Source organism: Echinococcus granulosus, assembly GCF_000524195.1.
Source record: "Echinococcus granulosus chromosome Unknown EG_S00004, whole genome shotgun sequence".
Lineage (NCBI taxonomy): Eukaryota > Metazoa > Platyhelminthes > Cestoda > Cyclophyllidea > Taeniidae > Echinococcus > Echinococcus granulosus.
In genome coordinates, this window is record NW_020170384.1 from 141,343 (window position 1) to 160,394 (window position 19,052).

General features: G+C 40.2%; 3 protein-coding genes across 3 annotated transcripts; 1 reads left to right on the forward strand and 2 right to left on the reverse strand. All coding sequences in view use genetic code 11, as the record gives it.

Moving 5' to 3' along the window:
* Window positions 1-1,854: 1,854 nt before the first annotated feature.
* EGR_01017 (Charged multivesicular body protein) lies at window positions 1,855-5,060 on the forward strand (the record flags this gene model as incomplete). Its single annotated transcript, XM_024490266.1, has 5 exons — window positions 1,855-1,888; window positions 1,917-2,014; window positions 2,055-2,405; window positions 4,796-4,920; window positions 5,039-5,060. The coding sequence occupies 5 exons, from the start codon at window positions 1,855-1,857 to the stop codon at window positions 5,058-5,060; spliced, it is 630 nt and encodes a 209-aa protein (XP_024355085.1).
* A 479-nt stretch (window positions 5,061-5,539) lies between these two features.
* EGR_01018 (Vacuolar protein sorting-associated protein) lies at window positions 5,540-6,012 on the reverse strand (the record flags this gene model as incomplete). Its single annotated transcript, XM_024490267.1, has 4 exons — window positions 5,540-5,635; window positions 5,668-5,857; window positions 5,892-5,967; window positions 6,000-6,012. 4 exons carry the CDS (start codon window positions 6,010-6,012, stop codon window positions 5,540-5,542), a joined length of 375 nt encoding a protein of 124 aa, XP_024355086.1.
* A 3,020-nt stretch (window positions 6,013-9,032) lies between these two features.
* Window positions 9,033-17,507, reverse strand: EGR_01019 (Band 4.1-like protein; the record flags this gene model as incomplete). The annotated part of the gene is made up of 8 exons (XM_024490268.1): window positions 9,033-9,150; window positions 9,614-9,978; window positions 10,497-10,813; window positions 12,005-12,305; window positions 13,480-13,768; window positions 15,895-16,246; window positions 16,588-16,630; window positions 16,929-17,507. 8 exons carry the CDS (start codon window positions 17,505-17,507, stop codon window positions 9,033-9,035), a joined length of 2,364 nt encoding a protein of 787 aa, XP_024355087.1.
* Between the last annotated feature and the right edge of the window lie 1,545 nt (window positions 17,508-19,052).

Here is a 19,052-nt window from a genome sequence, read left to right on the forward strand (position 1 = left end):
TTGCAAAACTTGAAATGAATCAGTGGTTCACCGTAATCAGTAGAACTGAGGTATTGGCTTCGGCATTTAATGATACTCGAATCAACACTTGCGACGGTGGACTTCAAAGATTGTCTAACCTCAAAAATGTCTTCCTGCTTCAGAGTTAATTATTCTGTTGGGTAATGCGCATTTAAATTAATTCATGTTCACTCCATAAACTTTTATTTTAATTGTACAACTGTAGGATGGTCTGATTAAACGGTTAGAACCAATAAATGCAAACTTTGATGATACAAGTGAAGACTCGTAAACCCCTCTTTAATTTAGCATCTACTAACCTTTCAGTCCCCAAGGCTTATATTTACGTCTTGACAGCATATCTTTCCAAACATGCCCATGCCCACTCGTTCCTTCTGTCCGTTAGCACTAAATCCTCATCCATAAGGTATTAGAATTTCATGGAAGTGACAGAGCCTTATATTTGGAACAGCGGCAAGTTAATCCGATTGCTAAACCCTGATGTCATGGGAGGAAGGTATTTCCTGTGGATTTCTGAATCTGCAGAGATTCATTGCAAAAGGGAGCCTTGTCTGCTAATTAATTGTACCAGTGTCGTTTTCTACGGGACGGAGATTGACAGCCTAGGTATCACCGGGTACGTATACGTGGAGCTGTCAACAGTGCTATCAGTTGGTGAATTTCCTCCCCTTCAGCATCTCTAGTCGGTGAGTGAGACTAAGATAGGTGGCTAAATGTCAATAAAATGAGAACAAAGTGGGGGAAAGGAATAGTAATTCGGCGAAGTTAATTTAAATCATGTTCTTTATCAGGTAACTCTCATATTCAGAAATTGCTCCGACGGATAATGAAATGCAGTACTTGCAGAGCATCGTCTAGCCTTGGACTGCAGAAAATTGGTGAAGTCTCCTCCCGGCAATTCAGTTACCAAAACAGACGGAATCATAAATACAGTAAAACAGATGAGCAGAGACGAAATGCCTCCTTCAGTCCAAATTAAATTAAATTAAATAACCAACGCTTCTGGGTGATTATTAAAATACATTATGATATACAAAAGGTAAGACTGATTAAGGGACAATGCTTAAGAAAAAACATGAATGTGCAGTGTTTAAGCGTAAATTCAACCACACTGATTCGTCAGCCACGGATGCACGAGCTTCCGATTCGGCCGCAAAGGTTGATAGCTGTGCTTATGGTCTTCTACACTCCCATAGGTTGAAGATAAGTTTCACTCCACACTGCCATATCGTTATAGCTCTTCGATGAAAAATAGCTGCTCTGCACCATAAACAAGCGGTTGATAAAATAATAAGGCGTGTTAGGCGACTCTTTCTTCAGCTTTCGGCTTCGCACCCTTGGGTCGAGGACGGAGTGAGTGGAGGACGCAGGCGTATGGGTAATTAGAGCTTAAAAGAACTAAGTATAGTCTTAGACCCTGAATTTAAAGGCATCCGTCCAGTCAAGTGGTTGGTGCAAAGTGACAGCTTCTTACCCAGGAGACACATAAAGGCGAACACGAACTACAAGTTTACTGAACGTTATTTAGCACTCGTATAGGAAATACGTAGGTAAGCTAGTTGAGTTTTAAGTAAAACATAGGCAAGTGCCGAAAGAAGGCCTTTGGTCAGTACATAGAAATACAAACTGATAAATGCCAGGTTTAGGAATGGCAAAGGATTCTATTTGTCAGTTAGATTGCATCAGAAATGGTTTAAAGTACATCTTTAAAGGCGAAAATAGCTTTTATTTTAAATAACAAATTAAAAAATTGTTTAACTTTTTGTTTGCGAAGTGGCTTTATAAATATGTGTACTAAACCAATCTGCTGTTAAGTTTTCCTCAAGTGGTGTGATGAAGAGCTTGTTCAAACAGCCGTCGCTAGAAGGTAAGTAAGTCATTATTTTACTCGCAAGATGTTGTTTTCGACTTAAAATTCAGTGGAAAGCAACTGACTCGTTATTCTCAAAAGGCCGAATCTGAGTCAAAAATGTGTCGAGGTAAATTGAAGAAGGTATGCCGCTTTACATAAGAATGTTAGTACCTATCATAAGGCACTAGAAGCAAGAAACGTAGACGCTGCTCGTATTTACGCTGAAGATTCTATTAGGAAGCACAAGGAAAGTATTCAATACATGGTGATGGCATCTCGGCTTGATGCCGTTCAGTCGCGCTTGAGGTCAGCTTCTACCATGAAAACAATGACAAAGGACATCGGCAAAGTTACAAATCGGCTGAAGTCTAGTATGGCATCGATGAATCTTGAGAAGATTGAAGAAGTGATGGGTGACTTTGAAAAGACATTCACGGATCTGGATGTCCGAACCTCTACTGTTGAGGGCTCTATGAATACTGTAATGGCCACGTCTGCCCCTGAGAACGAAATTCAGAGTCTAATTAAACAGGTAGATGAATTGTTCTTGGCTTTTTGCAGCTCGTATGCGTTTATGTATCTTCTCACTCGCGAAGCTGTTTGATTCAATTTTTAAGTCGGCTTTGAGCATTTGGCTAAATCTCCCTGATTTTATTCGTGTTTTTGACAAAAATATTTCTTCGTTAAACCAAACACCTCAGTTACCACCAGAGATCGAACTTTCTAACATTTTAAGGTTTGTAAATGCACCATCTCAGAAAAACGTCGTGGTTGCCACCCCGGTTCCTATTGACTTTGGGATTTGCAGGTCGATACTTATTACCTAATTTAAAACATGGTAGCTCTTACTTAGGTTTGTTACTCACACCTTCAAATAGTCTGTTTCAAGTGTTTTGCCACGATCGGCGCTTTGATAATGAGTTGTAATCCCCTCGGTAAATTTATTTTCTTAAAAATGCTGAAAATCTGCACTCTCTCTAACTTTATATTGACATTTTTTCCACTTATTAATAGTACTTATTTTCCTGATTCGTCGATATATGTGAACTAGTGCAATCATTAACAAGTCTGGATGTTACTAGTTTCCTGTTAGTCAAATTTGTGTGCAATAGTCCTATGTGATTTAATCTCACGTAGTTGATATTTTCCTAAATCTTCATTTTCACTAGTTTTCCCATCAATTTGAGCTATTCATTAATACACACGTACTTTTTGAAGAATGAGTCGTTCCCTCCGGGAATCATTTGAGCGCTAAAAATAGCTCCAGCAATATAGTCTGGGGCACAATATTATCGGTTTTCAGAGGCGATCGTCTGACTTTGATATGCCAGTCCACCGATTGCTTCCGCCCCCATATTCGTGAATGGAAGACGCCTGGGGTATCATCCCAGTGTTTGTGGGTAGCTTCAAGTTTCTTACATGCAATTAGATGATGCCTCTCATCACTATGTCGTGTGAATAGTAGGGCGGTGGTGCAATAGAATTTTCCGTTCACTGGCAATCTTTCCGTCATACTGGTCTTGACAATAATGAAGCGATGGCTTATTTAATAGGATTTTTCGTTGACTGCAGGTAATTCCGTCATACTAAATACTTCACTTAATTCATTCCGATCCAAACAACGGTTGAGACGAAAGCTAGTAAAATGTTGCACTTTAAGCCCTAGTCATTATTTGCATTGTTGAATTGGTTGCTTAGTGACAAGGCGCGTAGTACTCAAGGACTCACTGCTAACAGAATTGCCATCGTAGCAGCTACATTCGATCATTGAGAGTCATAGTGTTAACTTGGCTCGTAGAATCAATCACTTATCATTTAATGCTTGTGAGTAAGCTTTGTGCCAAAGAAGGTTTCCTACCTTATCCTTATGCAGAATGTTGTCATTACTTTGAAATTTCTCTTAAGTTGTGTCCAGGTATTCGTTCCTTTCTTAACTTGATGAGGTTTTGGTATTTCAGAGGTTAGCTTATTGCCTTTTTGTATAAGTATGGTGTCCGAATTATTGGTATCACCTATTGTTTTGAATAAGTAGAATGTCGGCTTCACTCTACTTGAGTTGCATTCCACTACTGATTTGCCTCTAAATTAGAGAAGGTAGAAATATCTTACCGCTGTGTCACGCGATTTACGTGGTTTTGTGTGTAAATTTCTTTACTTTTTTACACATGTGTGCATACTTAGAGTACTCAGAATTTGGCGTAAATCGGTGTTTTTAATTCGACACAGAAGTTCATTTGATTTTAATTACCATTCGGAGACTGGCATTCTATCAGTAACGTTTAGTGCTGTCTTTGCGTTTACAGGACTTTATCTCTAATCATTTATAACATGTACAGTTTGTAAATAGCTACTGGTTGGTGGCAGTATCGGTCAACCAGGCTATAAGTTGATATCTGTTGATGAACGGTTATGATAGTCACGGTATTAGTCTTTCCCACACTGTTATATGAGGCCTCCTCATTTGCTATTTTTTTATGCGATAGCATCATATTTACCAAATTGTAACAAGGGTTGTTTGGCTTTGCAATAAGTTCAAGTTTCATCAACTTGCATACGCCGATACCACTTCAATTTGAATAGAAAATGAAGCTTTTATGACTCTGACCGCGAGTGTTTTGTACGAATGCCAGGGCGGGGCCTCGTGAGCACATTTTTGCTGAGATCTAGTCATTAGCGCTTACATACTCTCGTTGTTTATAAAAAAATGAATACTAACTGTGTATTTTATCAGCGGCTACTACTGTGGTGAAATACTGATATCCGTATAAGTAAATGGTCGAAGGGGAGAGGTCGTGTTCTACCAAAAACTTTGAACCCTCAGTATATTGTGCATTAAGTTGCCGCTGTTCCGAAACCAACAGCGCTGTCCAATCGCGAGATCATCTAGGTGTTTTGGCCTAAGTATGAGTCGTCTCGTTGCAGGTGGCTGAGGAGAATGGTCTGGAAGTGGAGGCTGCAATGGCGGGCGCTCAGGTCCCCACTGATTCGATCGCCCACCCCATTAGCGGGGAACGCAGGTCCCAAGCCGATGATGCCCTAACGGAAAGGTAGATTTACTCTGTACCCTACCCTCTCTTAGTTTTTACCTAGCAAGCCATTGTACACTTTCGCCACCTTCCATGCAATAATCCAGCCAGATTTCATTTTATTCACTTCTTTTCACAGGCTCGCTGCTCTGCGAAACTAAACGTTACCATTCTGGCGGAGGTTCACTGATTTTTTACTTAATTCACAACGAAGTTACTCAAGTTCCTCCCAGCAAGCGCGCCATTCCAGGGATTCCTACTCACTCCCCGCATGACCGCACCACTTCTTTCAACATTAACTTGTTATTATTACATAATTATACGGATTCATCCACTCGATTTCCTTGCTTGATATCACACCCAAACGGACACAAGATCGAGGAAACGGAAATATGCCACTCCTTTTTCATGAGAACGGATGCAAGTTTGCCCCCTACTTCATGTCTGGATAATGTGAAGATGTCTCAGAAAAGCGATTAATATTTAGGCGTAATTACAATAAGGTAAGGTAGGGACATCGAGGGTGAGTTGGTGGTCTTGACAGGGTAAAATGTGCCAGGTGACAATAATCGAGTGGGATGACTTAGCTGATGGCTAATTTTATACCTTGATAAATAGCTCAAGTAATTTGCGGATGAGATTACTGGCCATCGCTGCACAAGCGAGCAGCGATATATAGGGCGGCGAAAACGATTACGTTCCCAGTTAAGGTCAAACCACAAGCGCTCCAGCTTATCTAAAAGCGAACACTGAACAAACTTAACGTACCGATGGGGTCGAAAGAGGAGCATGAGCCAAAACGATGGGGAGTGCAAAACAGGACGCAACGAGGACGGCGTGAGTAAATATCATTGCACTCCACACGGCACTGTCCCTCTCACACTGTGAATTTATCGCCAGCAAAAGTGGAATCGGTGAAATTAGGTAAAATGGAATAACTCCGAAAGGCTTCCAGTTACTACATGGGTTTACAAATCAGGACAAGGACTAACTAGTCTCCTGTAACAACGCATCCGACTACAAGCATTGTAAATCCAACGGAGATCAGGAAAGCCAAACCCACGATACCTAAATGGTATTGAGTATTTCAGCCGAAGTACATTTTATCCGCATTGCACTAAAAGCCTGTCAAAATCGGCAGAAGCGGTGACCTTAGCAATTAGTTCAAACGATCACTGACCGTCGCAAGTCTACCGACTTAAAAAATTAAACTTTTAGAAAATATTACTACCTAACAATGACTCTTTTTAGTTTTTCTATCTTAACATATCCCAACACCTTTTTGCAACCCTTTTCAAAAAATAAAATATTAGCAATTTTTGTATCATTTTTACCAAACTCCACACATTTTGCTTGTTTTTAAGCTATTTTTTAAATAACGTAGTACTGTATTAGTTTGCCGTTATAAGGGGGATGCAGTCATGCTTCGCTGAAAATATCTGCTGTTTGCAGTTTGTGATTTCAAACGAATCCAAGGCTATCAGTGTAATGCGATGTTTGTTTAACTTGACTTGGCCATTATACCACGCCGATTGGGCTGGATGTTGGGCAGTGTGAGTGGCTCAAATACTTTCTGTATGTCGCATATACATAGTCGGCCCCAGTATTGTCTTCTTTTGTCTTCACGGGGGTCCCGAGGCGCTGCAATCAGCTTTTGTAAAATTACTTTCTTTGATTGTTTGTGTGACCACATTAATGCTGTATGATGCCCTGAGCCTTCCTTGAAGACAAAAGAAGGCATAGTGCTCGGGTAGAATACATATATTTGCCGTACGGAAGGGGTTACGACCACTGTCATGGCTCGCTTCCATCGCACCTTGCGAAGGGTCAATGGCGGATTCTCAAAACGTCCATTTGATAAACCTGAGAGTTAAACAACTGTTGACTTACGCCTGTTACTCTCAGCAAATCCACCGCATTTACGAAAGCATCGGCGGGTACACCTGCGTTAGATCAGAAGTTAATTGGGACAGAATTTGTTCGGACTTCACTGAGAAGAGTTTATAAAGTGAATAACGGAAAATTTACTAGCGTCCCTTTGCTCGTATCGAGTAATGTCTATAAGGCAATTTAAGATGTTTCTTCTTGGTCCACTCAAAAGCTTGACTTATTGCTACTTTCCTATGGTTGCTTTCCTGAACTTCTTGTATATGTAAAAAAGTTAGTGGTGGTAGAAACTGCTAATAGTAAGTAATAATTATCTTGGTGCATGTAAAGTTGAGACCACATATCCTTAAAGTTGCAGATATTTCGCCTTTTAGAATCTTGCAAAGAATTTTTATGTCTGTGTTTTTGAGATGTTGAGATAAATCGATTCGAGCCTGTAGTCGTCACCGTTTTGCACTACTCAATGTGGCATTTTTTTTGTGACAGCCGCACCACGATTTCTCCTGACCCAAGGCATTAAAGCAACATCCGGCCAACAACAATTGAGGAGTGGATTGCCAGTGAGCCTATTTGCATGAAGTCAAGCCATATTGGAAGAAACTCCACTAAATCGTCTTTATTTTCTAAAGTAGGCCAGAATATACGGTATTGGGATGGACATTTAGGTGAATTAAAGCATATCGGACTAATATGGATTCATCATCTAATATTTCTGATGACCACTGGACAAGGAATGCTTGCACCAGTTGATGGCTATACGAAGTGTTAAAGGCAGACTGTCATGTGTGGCATCTTACCAAAAACCAGCCTACATGTCGTCTTGAGGCAGTCTATCACCACTAACTATTATTGCAGTCAACAATGTTAGCACATGCACGGAACACCGTGAGTCATGAAAATTTTTGTGAACGAAGGAAGAAAACTTCTGGATATTGCCAGGAAAAATTTTCTATATTACCTTGAACACGACAGTTGAGTTGAGTAAAAGTTTTTGACACAGTCATATCACTACCATTGACTACCCCAGTCGTAATGGTTCCCATCCTACTGGCCAGAGCATGAGACACCTAATCCTGGGTGAATAATGCAAGGTCTGGAGTGAAATTTTACGAGGGACTAATCTTTGCATGGAAGAGGTGGACATAATCATTCGGAAAAGTTACCGTGCGCTGGCTGCCAAGAAAATTTTCCACTTTTGACCAACACAGAATGGCTGAATGGCACGCTGAGTTAAAGTGATGATTTGGTAATGGCGCTGCAGCAACTCTACTGAAAGGCACTTTCACCTTCTTTTCCCGTCTTCTAGTTAATTTTAAATAATTTTCTTTTATTTAAACCTCGAAAGATTAATTAAGGTCAAAATATCTGCACTGATGGCGAAGTTAGACAGAACGTTTATTAATGGTTTAACAAACCCGAAAAATCTGTGCATATATAGGTTAAATGTTGGAATAGGTCTATGAATTTAAGGAAACATAATGTCCCAATGTTAGTAGTCTCATCCTAGCATAAATTTGTTTTAAAAATTCTGGTCGGACGGTAGCTATTCACGCATCAACTGCTCAATGTAAAGGCTAAGTTGCCCCTGTTATAAACAGGCCGTTCTATGCTTGAGTTGCCCGAATCCTACCGAGCCCATTTGCTGTACGCTGCACAAATGGCAAGCAGGCTGCTTGATGCAAGCTTACCTTTCACCAGGTATAAAAAGAAATGCTCAAAAGTCTTGGCGCAAAAAGTCTGTGAAATACGACAGATGTATTTGAACCATTTATTTCTTATTTTACGTTGACAGTAATGCAAGCACTCACTTATGGGCTGATGTTAATGGTACTATGTGTACAACACCTGATCCTTTTGATGGGCAGTGTATTTAGTCTCCTCCGTAGATCCATTCAACTGTCGACTTAATTGGCCATCAGAACATTTTACAAAAATTCCCCGGACATCACAACTCACAGCGGTTTATAAATTATTGAAGGAATATATGCAAACTTACTGCCTTAATTACAAAACGTTATCAGCTATGCTCTTTTTAATGCTTGCCATTGAAAACAATCTTAAATAAATACGGTATTGTGAAATACCCAGCCACTAATCAACACTAAGCCACTTAGACGGTAATGGACAAATGTTCTTTCATTACACCGCCTCCGACACTAATAATTTTTAAGAAATCAAATCTTTGCTAACGGTGAAAAAAGGAAAATGTTGATGCTTGTGGAAGAGTAGGAAATCGCAGTTTTCTGTCAAATGCAAAGTTTTAGTCCAATCACGTGGGCGGAAATTACAAACACACCGAGGGCTGAGCCAATGGTGCTAGAGAAAATCCGCATTGGAAGTAGGTGGTCGATGGTCATTAAAGGTCTGAAAGGCAAAGACATGTTACTTACCCAGAAGCAAGGGAGGGCAAGTTGATTAGTGCGTTAAGTTTGCCAAAGAAGCATCTGGTTAACCAGCCGGATAAGTAAACTTTGGACACTCACGATACGCGATCGGAACAAATTATCATCTTAAGGGTTCCTTAATTTGGCGAAAAAAATAAATTCTTTGAAAAAAAGAAACATCCCAGCTAATGGAAAATAATTTTCAAACTATTAAAAGTACTATGACTGGTTCATAAGCGCGAAATCGATGATCTTTGATGAATGTTGCGAGAACAGATAGAACATGAAGGGAAAATGGGGTTGTTTATATGCAATCAAAATTGGTGTATGGCACTCTCCTCCATTATTTTGAATCTCAAATCTGATTTACCTAAAAACTGAAACTCAAACAGGCCACAAATATGGTTTCTGTTGAAATGACCAAAGTAGCTCTTAATAGTGACTTGAGTTTGCTCACCTGTCCCGCATAAGGTCCCGCGCGTCGAACAGGGCGCAATGGAGTTGGCGAGGCGTCGGAGGGATTATCGTAGCCGAGGTTGGTGTATTGCGGTTGCTCGCCGCGACCACGGGAGGAATAGGAGGGGCGCATGACGGGGGAAGGAGAAGAGGGTGGAGTGTTGTTCTGGAGCCCCCAGGAGTCCTGCGAGGGCTGTGGGTTGTAAGAGTTTGAGGCGGACCATGCTACACTGCCTCCTCCCGCACCGTTCACGTCGTTTGCGTCACTAAAGTCACCGCTGCTAAACATCAACGGATCCTCTTGTTCTTGAGCGTAGGAGGAGTACTCATTTGCGCTCAACTGTCGCGGTATCTGAAAAGGGTTTACAATAACCAATTCGTTCGGTTATAGCTATTCCGTTAAATTTTAGATAAGAGTTGGGTGTTTTAAATAAAAATCCTCAAGTTAGAGTGCTATGCATTCAAAACGTTAAACCATATCATTAAGTTAGCATTAAAATGTTGGTTCATTTTGAATAGATGTCGCTACTATATGAAAGACGATGGATCGTTCAATGTTTGCCATATTAAAACTAAATTCCCTTTTTGCATCAAGAAACCTCATGGCATTTAATAGCAGTCCATGGAATATGTTTCCTGAGTGGTTCTATAGACTACCTAAGACTTATCTTCAACTGATTTAATATTTGTTTACACGAAAAAATGAAGTTATACAACACCGTTATTTACATCTACCAAGCCATGAAATTGCCTTTCTTTACCCTACACCTCAATTTGGGAACGCCTAATATTCATTCAATCAAGAATTCAGCCCAAATTGGTGTTGCTGGTACAAACGATTTTAACTATGCGTCAGTACTCAGGGCTAACCTCATAGTCCGCACCGCGAATACCCGAGTCCAGAATGGATCCTTCGCCCCTTGAGCTGGCGGCATCAAAAAGCGAGCCGTCATTGTCGATGTAAGTCGGTGCTGCAGGTGGGCGTTGATTCCTCCTACTTAACGGCTTCGGAGGTGGTACGCGCGTGCCTGCAATTGGTTGAGATGGAGGCGGACGCTGTGTTGATAGGATTGGTGACGCTCTTGAAGTCTCAGTCCTTATTGGCTGTTGAGCTTGCTTAAATAATGCGGGTTTGGAAGGTAATAAGGGCAACAGCTTCGACTTTAACGGATTAAAAAGTAAACTACCTGTATAGTAGGGCCAAGGTAGTCACTGCTTTGCGCCTTTCCTATGGTCATATCTCGGGGATGAGTGCGATTTAACGAGTGTACACTGTTGTAACGAATTCCAGCTGGAAGGGTAATATAATCACAAATTAGGTGGATTGTTACTTCAAAATATATAACACCTTACTAACCATACCATCGCTTGGATTTTTTCGCTAAGAGCTGCATGTTAATGCCATAGCGGGGCTATTGTCCAAATTACTGCGGGATGATTGGCAAACTAGGTAATGAGAACAGTATAACTTTGCGAAATTAGTTATTCAAAAGTAATGCAAACTTTATCGTCTTCAAAATTCTTCTTTATACCAATGTCCCAATGAAGTGGTATTTAAGATCTGGCTGTTAAATAAAGGGAAAAGGGCTAATAGGTAGCAGTTCATACTGTTACTCATAACAAATTAACACTTCTTCATGAAAATGCAAGGGATTTTATCGAAAATAGGAGTAAATGTTATTACAATGGGATTATTGTTGCTATTGCTCAGAACATATTAGGTTAAATTAGTTTTCGTCGTATGATTAATAGTGTTTTTTTATCGAAAAACTTTAAAAGTCATTTTCCAAAACAGTCACAAAAGCTTTACGAAAATCAGCAAAGAATTCACTTCCAATGAGCTGGTCCACCGTTCCTGACTTCCCATAAAAACAGCTAAAAATTTTTTTTTCACAACTACTTCCAATGTGGGCCATATACGACTGGGATGGAGAGCTGATAATTAGCTAAATCAGTAAAATGCGTTTGCTGGAGGACAGCATCAATTGGTTCGTTTATACTCTCAAATAGGTCTCTTGACATGAACTTAACAGAAATCTGTCAGATTCACTACTCTACCTTTGCGACGTACCTCAACTGTGCCACTTCCATTCTTTCCAACAGGAAACAACAATGGGCTGATGGTCACTGCAGAGTGAAACACCAGGATGTCGATATCAGCTCCCAAACTTAGAGAGAGAGCAATCAGTGAGTTAGATTGTTTTACTCAGACACGAGTTCTTTTTGCGGCCATTATACATTATTTGCAAGTGATTTGGACGCGCCAATCTCAATTCTAGATGTTAACTATTATGCAGCGCCACTGTAAAGATAGGCTCTTGTGCAACGAAAGAAGTGGAAGTGTACAACTCTTAGGATAAAAGAAGAGGGGAATGTACCACGATTGAGGGCGACAGGAACACTGGCAGTTCGATGATGTGACGGTCGCAGACCCTCATCAAGGGCATCATCCGCCATCGCTTTAGGGTGATCGATTTGGGTGGTGCGGTACTGGAAGAAGGTTTTGCCCGAGTACTGAAATCGTGAGGACCCGCCCAAGAAGCCAATTGGACCTCGCTTCGGCGGGCGCGGCTCCTTCAGTCGGAAGAAGGTGTGGTGCTCCACTGCTGTCTTCCAGAGTCGCTTCGCCAGTTGAGGATTCAGCATCAGAAAACCCACTACTGCCTCTTCCGGCTCCGTCTAGATCGTAGTCGTTATCAAAATTAGTCCCATCAAACTCATAATCCCGATTTTATTTATTTAACAGAGACAAATGCACTAGCTCAAATGAATTTCAGTGCAAACATTTAGACATATTGCGGCGCAGGTAGAACAAACTACTCTTCATTTTTATACCTGCTCTTCACTTATAGGATATTATTATCCATTTGAGACAAGACTACCATAACAATCCAGAAGATATGGCATATAATCTTTGGGGATAAGCATGTTGTATATTAACATCACTGTTCCATTATGATTTAATAGTGAATATTGAACCATTCATACTTTGTTTCATTAAGAAATTCTGTATTTTCTCATCTGCAAGGGCATTATTCTTAAATGAATTATCCATAATCGTATTCGCCCATCCGGTTTATGCGGCACTTCCACATGAACCCGTCAATTCGGACGGTCGGTACTGGACGAATAGATGTGAGTTGTTAGGTGTTGTACTTTGTAAATGGCAGAAGTTGCTAGAGGCATCCAGACTCATTGACTCATTTCTCATTCAAAGGCTGGAATATTTTACCAAAATTCACTTTATACTGTAGTTGACAAGCGAAGATTTAGCCGTCACCGAAGCTCCAATCTCAAACAACTTTACGCCCTTAATGCTTAATGAACTCCTTAACTGAGCACATTTGCTATAATTCCGGAAGTATCACAATTGGTTATGCTACTTCGTATTTTACAGTTCAAGAATTTACAATCGGTTCATACATTTAGGATGAGGTATTATTTAGCCAAATACGGTGCACCCTTCTAAATTAAGCTGAGGTCTTCTGAATGGACTTTTGAGATTAGTCTCTAAACTCTAGCTGCACCGTAGGTCTAGCCCTACCGACCCCTAAGTTAAGCGTCTTAAACTCCCACGCCTGTTGAATGCAAAATGCAAAAGTAGTTTCTTAAACTAGACTATAAACAGGCTGCAAAATAAATTGGCCGGTGGTCAGCCAATAATCCTTCACAAGTTTGCAAAATAAAGACATTTATTATAAGCTTGCTTGGTTTACTAATTTTGTGATGGTTGAGCTTTCAACGCATGTATGTAACTTACATTGTTAGCCAAAATTATGCACTTTTTATGCATTTCTCAAAAATTTTCATAAGTATACCAGGGTCCGCTAAATAACTAACCAGCCTTTTAAACAAATGGCCAAAGCATTTTGAAACTAGTTTTAAGCGCAAACAAACTTGCATAGTCAGGGCGAATCTTTAGGTAGAAGTAGTTTTTCTTATAGGATATTCGCAGAACTTTCGGCCAGGCAAATCGGCCTATCCGGACACGGTCGCGATAAACGACGATGCCACTGTACCCTACACCGATGTAGATTTCCACATTCTCCATATCCCGTGCGGGATGAAGATCCAAACCATAGAGATCCAATCGCTTCGCGGTCTCAAGGTACTTTATGTCTGCTTGCCCTGGTCTCATGCCTCTTGAGCGGAGAGAAAAAAAACCGCAAACACTTGACACTTTACTTTAAACTCAAGTTGGCGCTCTGTTTTTGTTTTTACGTAGTAGTTGTTGCAGCATGTTTGGGTTGCCCAAAAGAAGACTCAAAGATGTTTACAGGTATCTTGAACGCATTATCTTCACTGGCATCATTAAAAGGGCATTAATAACGAAGCAAAATAAGTGAACCAAAGGGTGATCAAGATTTACATCTTTTTATTTTGTCTCATTTTTGAGGACCACCGATAAACATTGATTAAATATGTGTGCTGAGAGGATACCTAAGCTCCATATTCCTCCTTGGGGTTACCTATTGATTGAAAACCATTCTATAAGCATTATTAAAATATTGCTTAAGCTTATCTTGCTACAAAAACACCAGAAGGGAATTAAATGCTCCAGCCTGACTTGATGCCAGGAATTAGCACTTTTCTCATTCCGTGACGGTTAAGACCCTTGAAATGTTCGAAATATCGCATTACTTGTGGCACTGTATTGCACTACGACCCTTATGTTGACAGTTCGGCATTTCCTCCAACCGGTGGGTGTCACAATTCACAAGCACCGGAACTTCTCACATGCATGTGGTCAAAGTTCAACCGCAAAGCAGCTGAGGTGGGTCGGTGTTAATAGGGATGCATCAGGAGGAGACGACTGGCTTGAGTATGCGGGCAAAATATTAAGCGAAGAAATGCACGACCAAAACTAGGCTCCCAAGCTATGAATAGTGTATAATTGCAGTACACACTGAGTGTCTAAAAACAAGCTGTAAATTTACGAGAAGCCATGCTTTGTGAATTTCAGTGTAAACTCATTGCATGTATGACCATAATGGGTCATTTGTAAGGGGGCCTGGATAAGTGTTATGAACAACCTCAACTGTCTACTTTAAGCATTCAGTCCAATTAACTGAACACGCAAAGTTTGTAGTAAATGTGTAAGCATATGCATTTAGGTGACTAAGAAGCAAATTATAGTTTAACTCCTCGCCACCGTTATGCGCAAGAGGACGCCGATTTCACGTGAATCAAAGGCCCACCGATGCGCCGGGGCGTGCGCATGTCAGTAACCGAGTGGCGTCTTGGAGGCGACTTATGCCATACGCGCCCCAAGAACGTTGGCAAAGGTGCCTGCTCAATCAGTATGAATGTGTTTGGGCTGTTTCCATCACAAACACCGGATCCATGCATTGACGCCTTAAACACTTTTGTTATTTTTTAATAGGCTTATGCTGTGGCGGATCGCATAGAAGGTAGTTATTTGTGATTTAGGACAAGATATCGTTATGTAGGCATAAGTATCGCTCGCGAACTAGTTGATTTTGAACCAGCTAGTAATTTGAAGTCCACAGTATGGGAAGAATATTGTTAAAGGTGTTGTGTAGAGCGTTAACGGCTTCCAATCTCATAAGAGTGGAGAAAACTAGGTTGCGATTGAGTCACGTGATGCCAAGACAAAGAAAAATCGACACATTATGCAAGACCAACTTAATAAAGCATATCGCAGCTCTGACTCTCATTAACCGATGCAGGTCAATGAAATACTAACAAATACATGCTAATCAACAAATTTCATAAAAACTTGTCACTATACTATTGGCAACAGCCTTTCATGCTCCAAGATAACAAACGAAGTCAAGTTTTGCTGGGAGCATTCCAATCCACACCATAACTATTATTATTTTTCTGTTCTTAGACATTTTTAAATGGACAAAATAGTTCAGATGATTTCACTCACCAGCTGGTTTGCAACAAAAGGCATAATACCATTTCATTTTTAAAGATAATTTAATTGTTCTAAAATATTAATGAAGGATCTAAAATGTGGATTTGGTAATTCAACAATGCTAGGAAAACGAGCATTTACCCACATCTTGTACATAACTTTCTTTTTGTGCAAATGAGTTCGGTAAGTCTAAAGGCAGGATTAAGGCCCTAGGAGAGTCGCTGTGCTTTGTTTAACTGAGAAAGTGTTTCCCCTGCGGAGTGAATGCTAAATGCCGATAATTTGTCGGCAAAAGAATTACCGCTGAAAAAATAATCCTTTTCTCTTTAAAGATATCTTTACATTTCACACCCGTAGCTTCTGCGCCCACTCCAGACAACTCACTTGTGGGTCTTGTGCAGTTCCAAAATCTTCTGGAGTAACTGATCGGTAGGACTTCGAACGAACTCAAGCTGTCTGAGGTAGTCGATCCCGGGTCCCTGGGCTGTGGAATCGTAGTCCCCCAGCTCCGACTGCGCAAGGAAGGAGCCGAGTAGGGCCTGTGTGACCCAGGAGCAGGGCAGCTTGCCCGTGTAGACGTCTTGTCGCACCTGCAGCACTAACTGATATCGCGTAGTCTCGTCTTGTAGCATCGTCGGCTCTGGCGGGTAAAACTTCACTTGGAAATAGAATTGCCAATCTGCTACATCTAAAGGATCAAATTCGCATAAACAAACGGCGTCTGACTTCATGTCGACTGCTGACCAGCATCAAAGTTCACAGAGCATGGTGTTGGTAAAATTGACTCGATTATTGGTAAACTTGTATAGAGTGGTCCACTAATTTTGTATTTTCTATAAAGCAGTAGAAGAATATTAATAGTTTTAGACACTTAGTAGCCTATGCCCTAACACAAGTGGTACTGTAGTAGAAGGAAGTAAGTTTCACAACCCAAATCTGATTTAAAAGCAACTGAGTAGTCATCTATGCATGCACGAAATCTGTTATGAATGGACGTGAAGGAAAATGACACAGTTATGCTGGAAACTAGCAAAGTTTTTTTCAGCAAAAGTAAACTATTGTTTAAGAATTACTTACTTGTAACTTGTTTAATAATTTTTTTATCAACATCCAGCCAAAACTAAAATTAAAAGACAACTGTATTATCCTCGGTAATGAAAAATAAGTAGGCAATATATAGGATGGTTAAATTAATTACAGTGGTCTTAAAAAGTTTGATTTCATAACCCTATAATTTGCATTTCAATATGAGAACAAGAACATTTTCCTCATCTGTCACCTTCGAAAAAACATCTCCTACTTGTAGTGTTTAACGTAAAGTTTTCGGACCCGAACGAATATTCTTCATTTGCCACACAGTACGTAGGTTTGTTAAACTTTTTCAACAGCGCATGCATATTTTAGCACCAAACACATACCCATGTTCCAAGCTTCTTGTCTGTGTATGTGATTCCAAAGTAATCAGTTTCGATAATGTCTTGGCCATCGCAGATACGTTCAAGCAATTCTAGACCAAGGGCTCGCTTACTCAACCTCATTGAGACTTCTTCACCATCCAGAAGCAAAATACGTGCTGTAACACTCTCTGAAATGGGTTTGGGCGGTTTTTCAGAGACACTCGCCACTTTTTTGACAGAGACAGGTGCAGATGCAGCTTTTTGAATCTTTTTTCTTCGAAATGAGGCCAAAAATTTGTCATACAGTCCTTTGCCAACAAATGTTTCATTGCTTATTTTTTCTGGAGAGGGTTCAACTCGGGGAGTCCAGAATCTTGGTTTTGCTGAGGGGTGTGAGCTAGATGATAAGGCGTTGGAATTGCGTGCACGGGGAAGAGGGGTTTGCTCACCGTTAACCTGAATATCTTTAGGCAAAGTACTTCCCTTTTCGACTGTACCATTGTAATTTGTGCGATGTGGTTGAGGAAGACGACTTTCCCTTCCGTTCCATGTGCTATATAGACTCAAATTCCATTCGTTATGCCTGGAGGTTTCTTGCATACCCTGGGTAGTAGATTCAGATGGTGATCTGTTTGACGAAGGTGATTTAAAAGCCCCTGATTCACGAGCACTGCGAAACCCAGGAAGCTGCAAGAATTATAAGGCTTCTTTAAAAAATTAAATTATAGTGTTCGATAAGCAGCGCAGATGAATGCGGACTAAAATGGTTAGCAAAGCAATTATTACTGAGGCTTTAAGATGCATGGATTATTAGTTACTTTACATTTTCTCGTCCGGGGAGGTTAGGTGTGAACATGTCCATTCGATTTTCACAAATAATTCTATGTAAAGAATAACATGTTGATGCGCATCAGTTTTCACCTGATTGCTAGCTAATCTAAAGTTTTAATACAACTTACACTTGTAAAATACAATAATGTCTTTGACTTTAAATACTTTCATGTATATTTGTTTTGCGATTTAAAGAGCATTTAAAAAACATAATTTTATCATAAAAAGAGCAAAGGCATGTAAAAGCTTCCTTTGGAGACTGTTTTTAGGCATATAGGTGTTTGACTAAGTAGCTTATAGTATATGATGGTAGAATTGTGAGTGTTATGTTCAAAATCGGAAGTCAATTTAAAAGCCACGAAAAACAAAAGCAAAAAACTTCAAAAAAGATCAAAGCTTTTGGCGATTTTTAAAATTATGAAACACAAGGCAAGCTGAGGTTTTCAAACACTTTTGGTAATGAAAACGATTACTATACCTCTGCGGCTAGCGCATGTAAGTTTAGCGGTATTTATTTGTAGGTCATTTTCAGCGAACAAATAAAATAGGACCTAGTAAGCACTAGGCTTTTTTAGTACTGTAGGGTATACAGATGTATTACCAGTAAAATTGCTGTTTTGCTTTAATTGTGGTGCAATTGCGTACCGTAGGTCTTAGACGTAATCTTGTCAAAATTTTTTCAGTTTTGCGCCAACATAACTTCGATGAAATTGTATTATCCTAGAAAAGAGCATAATTATTTTTTAATGTACAGCATTTTGTTTGTAATTTTGTAATTTGCCTGCTTGTAACTGGCTGGGTGGGCTGGCCCTCGAGCCATGCCAGTAGCCCAAACGCCTTCTCTATGCCGAATATATATTCTGCCCCAGCATTGTGTCTTCTTTCGTCTTCAGGGAAGTCTTGAGCCTCTACAGTGATGCACTTTAAACAAACTTGTTCTTGTTAATTTACGAAAGTGGTCCGTTTCCTAGTGCAATAAATTAATAATTTGTGCATTTTTTCTCGCTAAGATGCGTGATCTTCAGCTCCTGCTAGTTGCCCTTTAGCAATTCTGTATGTCGACAATGCATATCATGTCCTAGCATTACGAATTCTATCGACTTCAGGAAAGACCTGCAACTTCACATCAGTGGCAGTTTTCTCCCTTCTGTAGTTTAATTGAACTTAGGATTGGGGGGGTCACCCGCATTACGCTATTAAGCATTTCCCTTAGCGTAACAGGAAATATTACAATTTGCCAGTCGAAAATTACCGTAGGCCCCAAGCCAATGCGATTTACGCTCATTAGCTTATCGGAAACGGTAACCTTGCTGG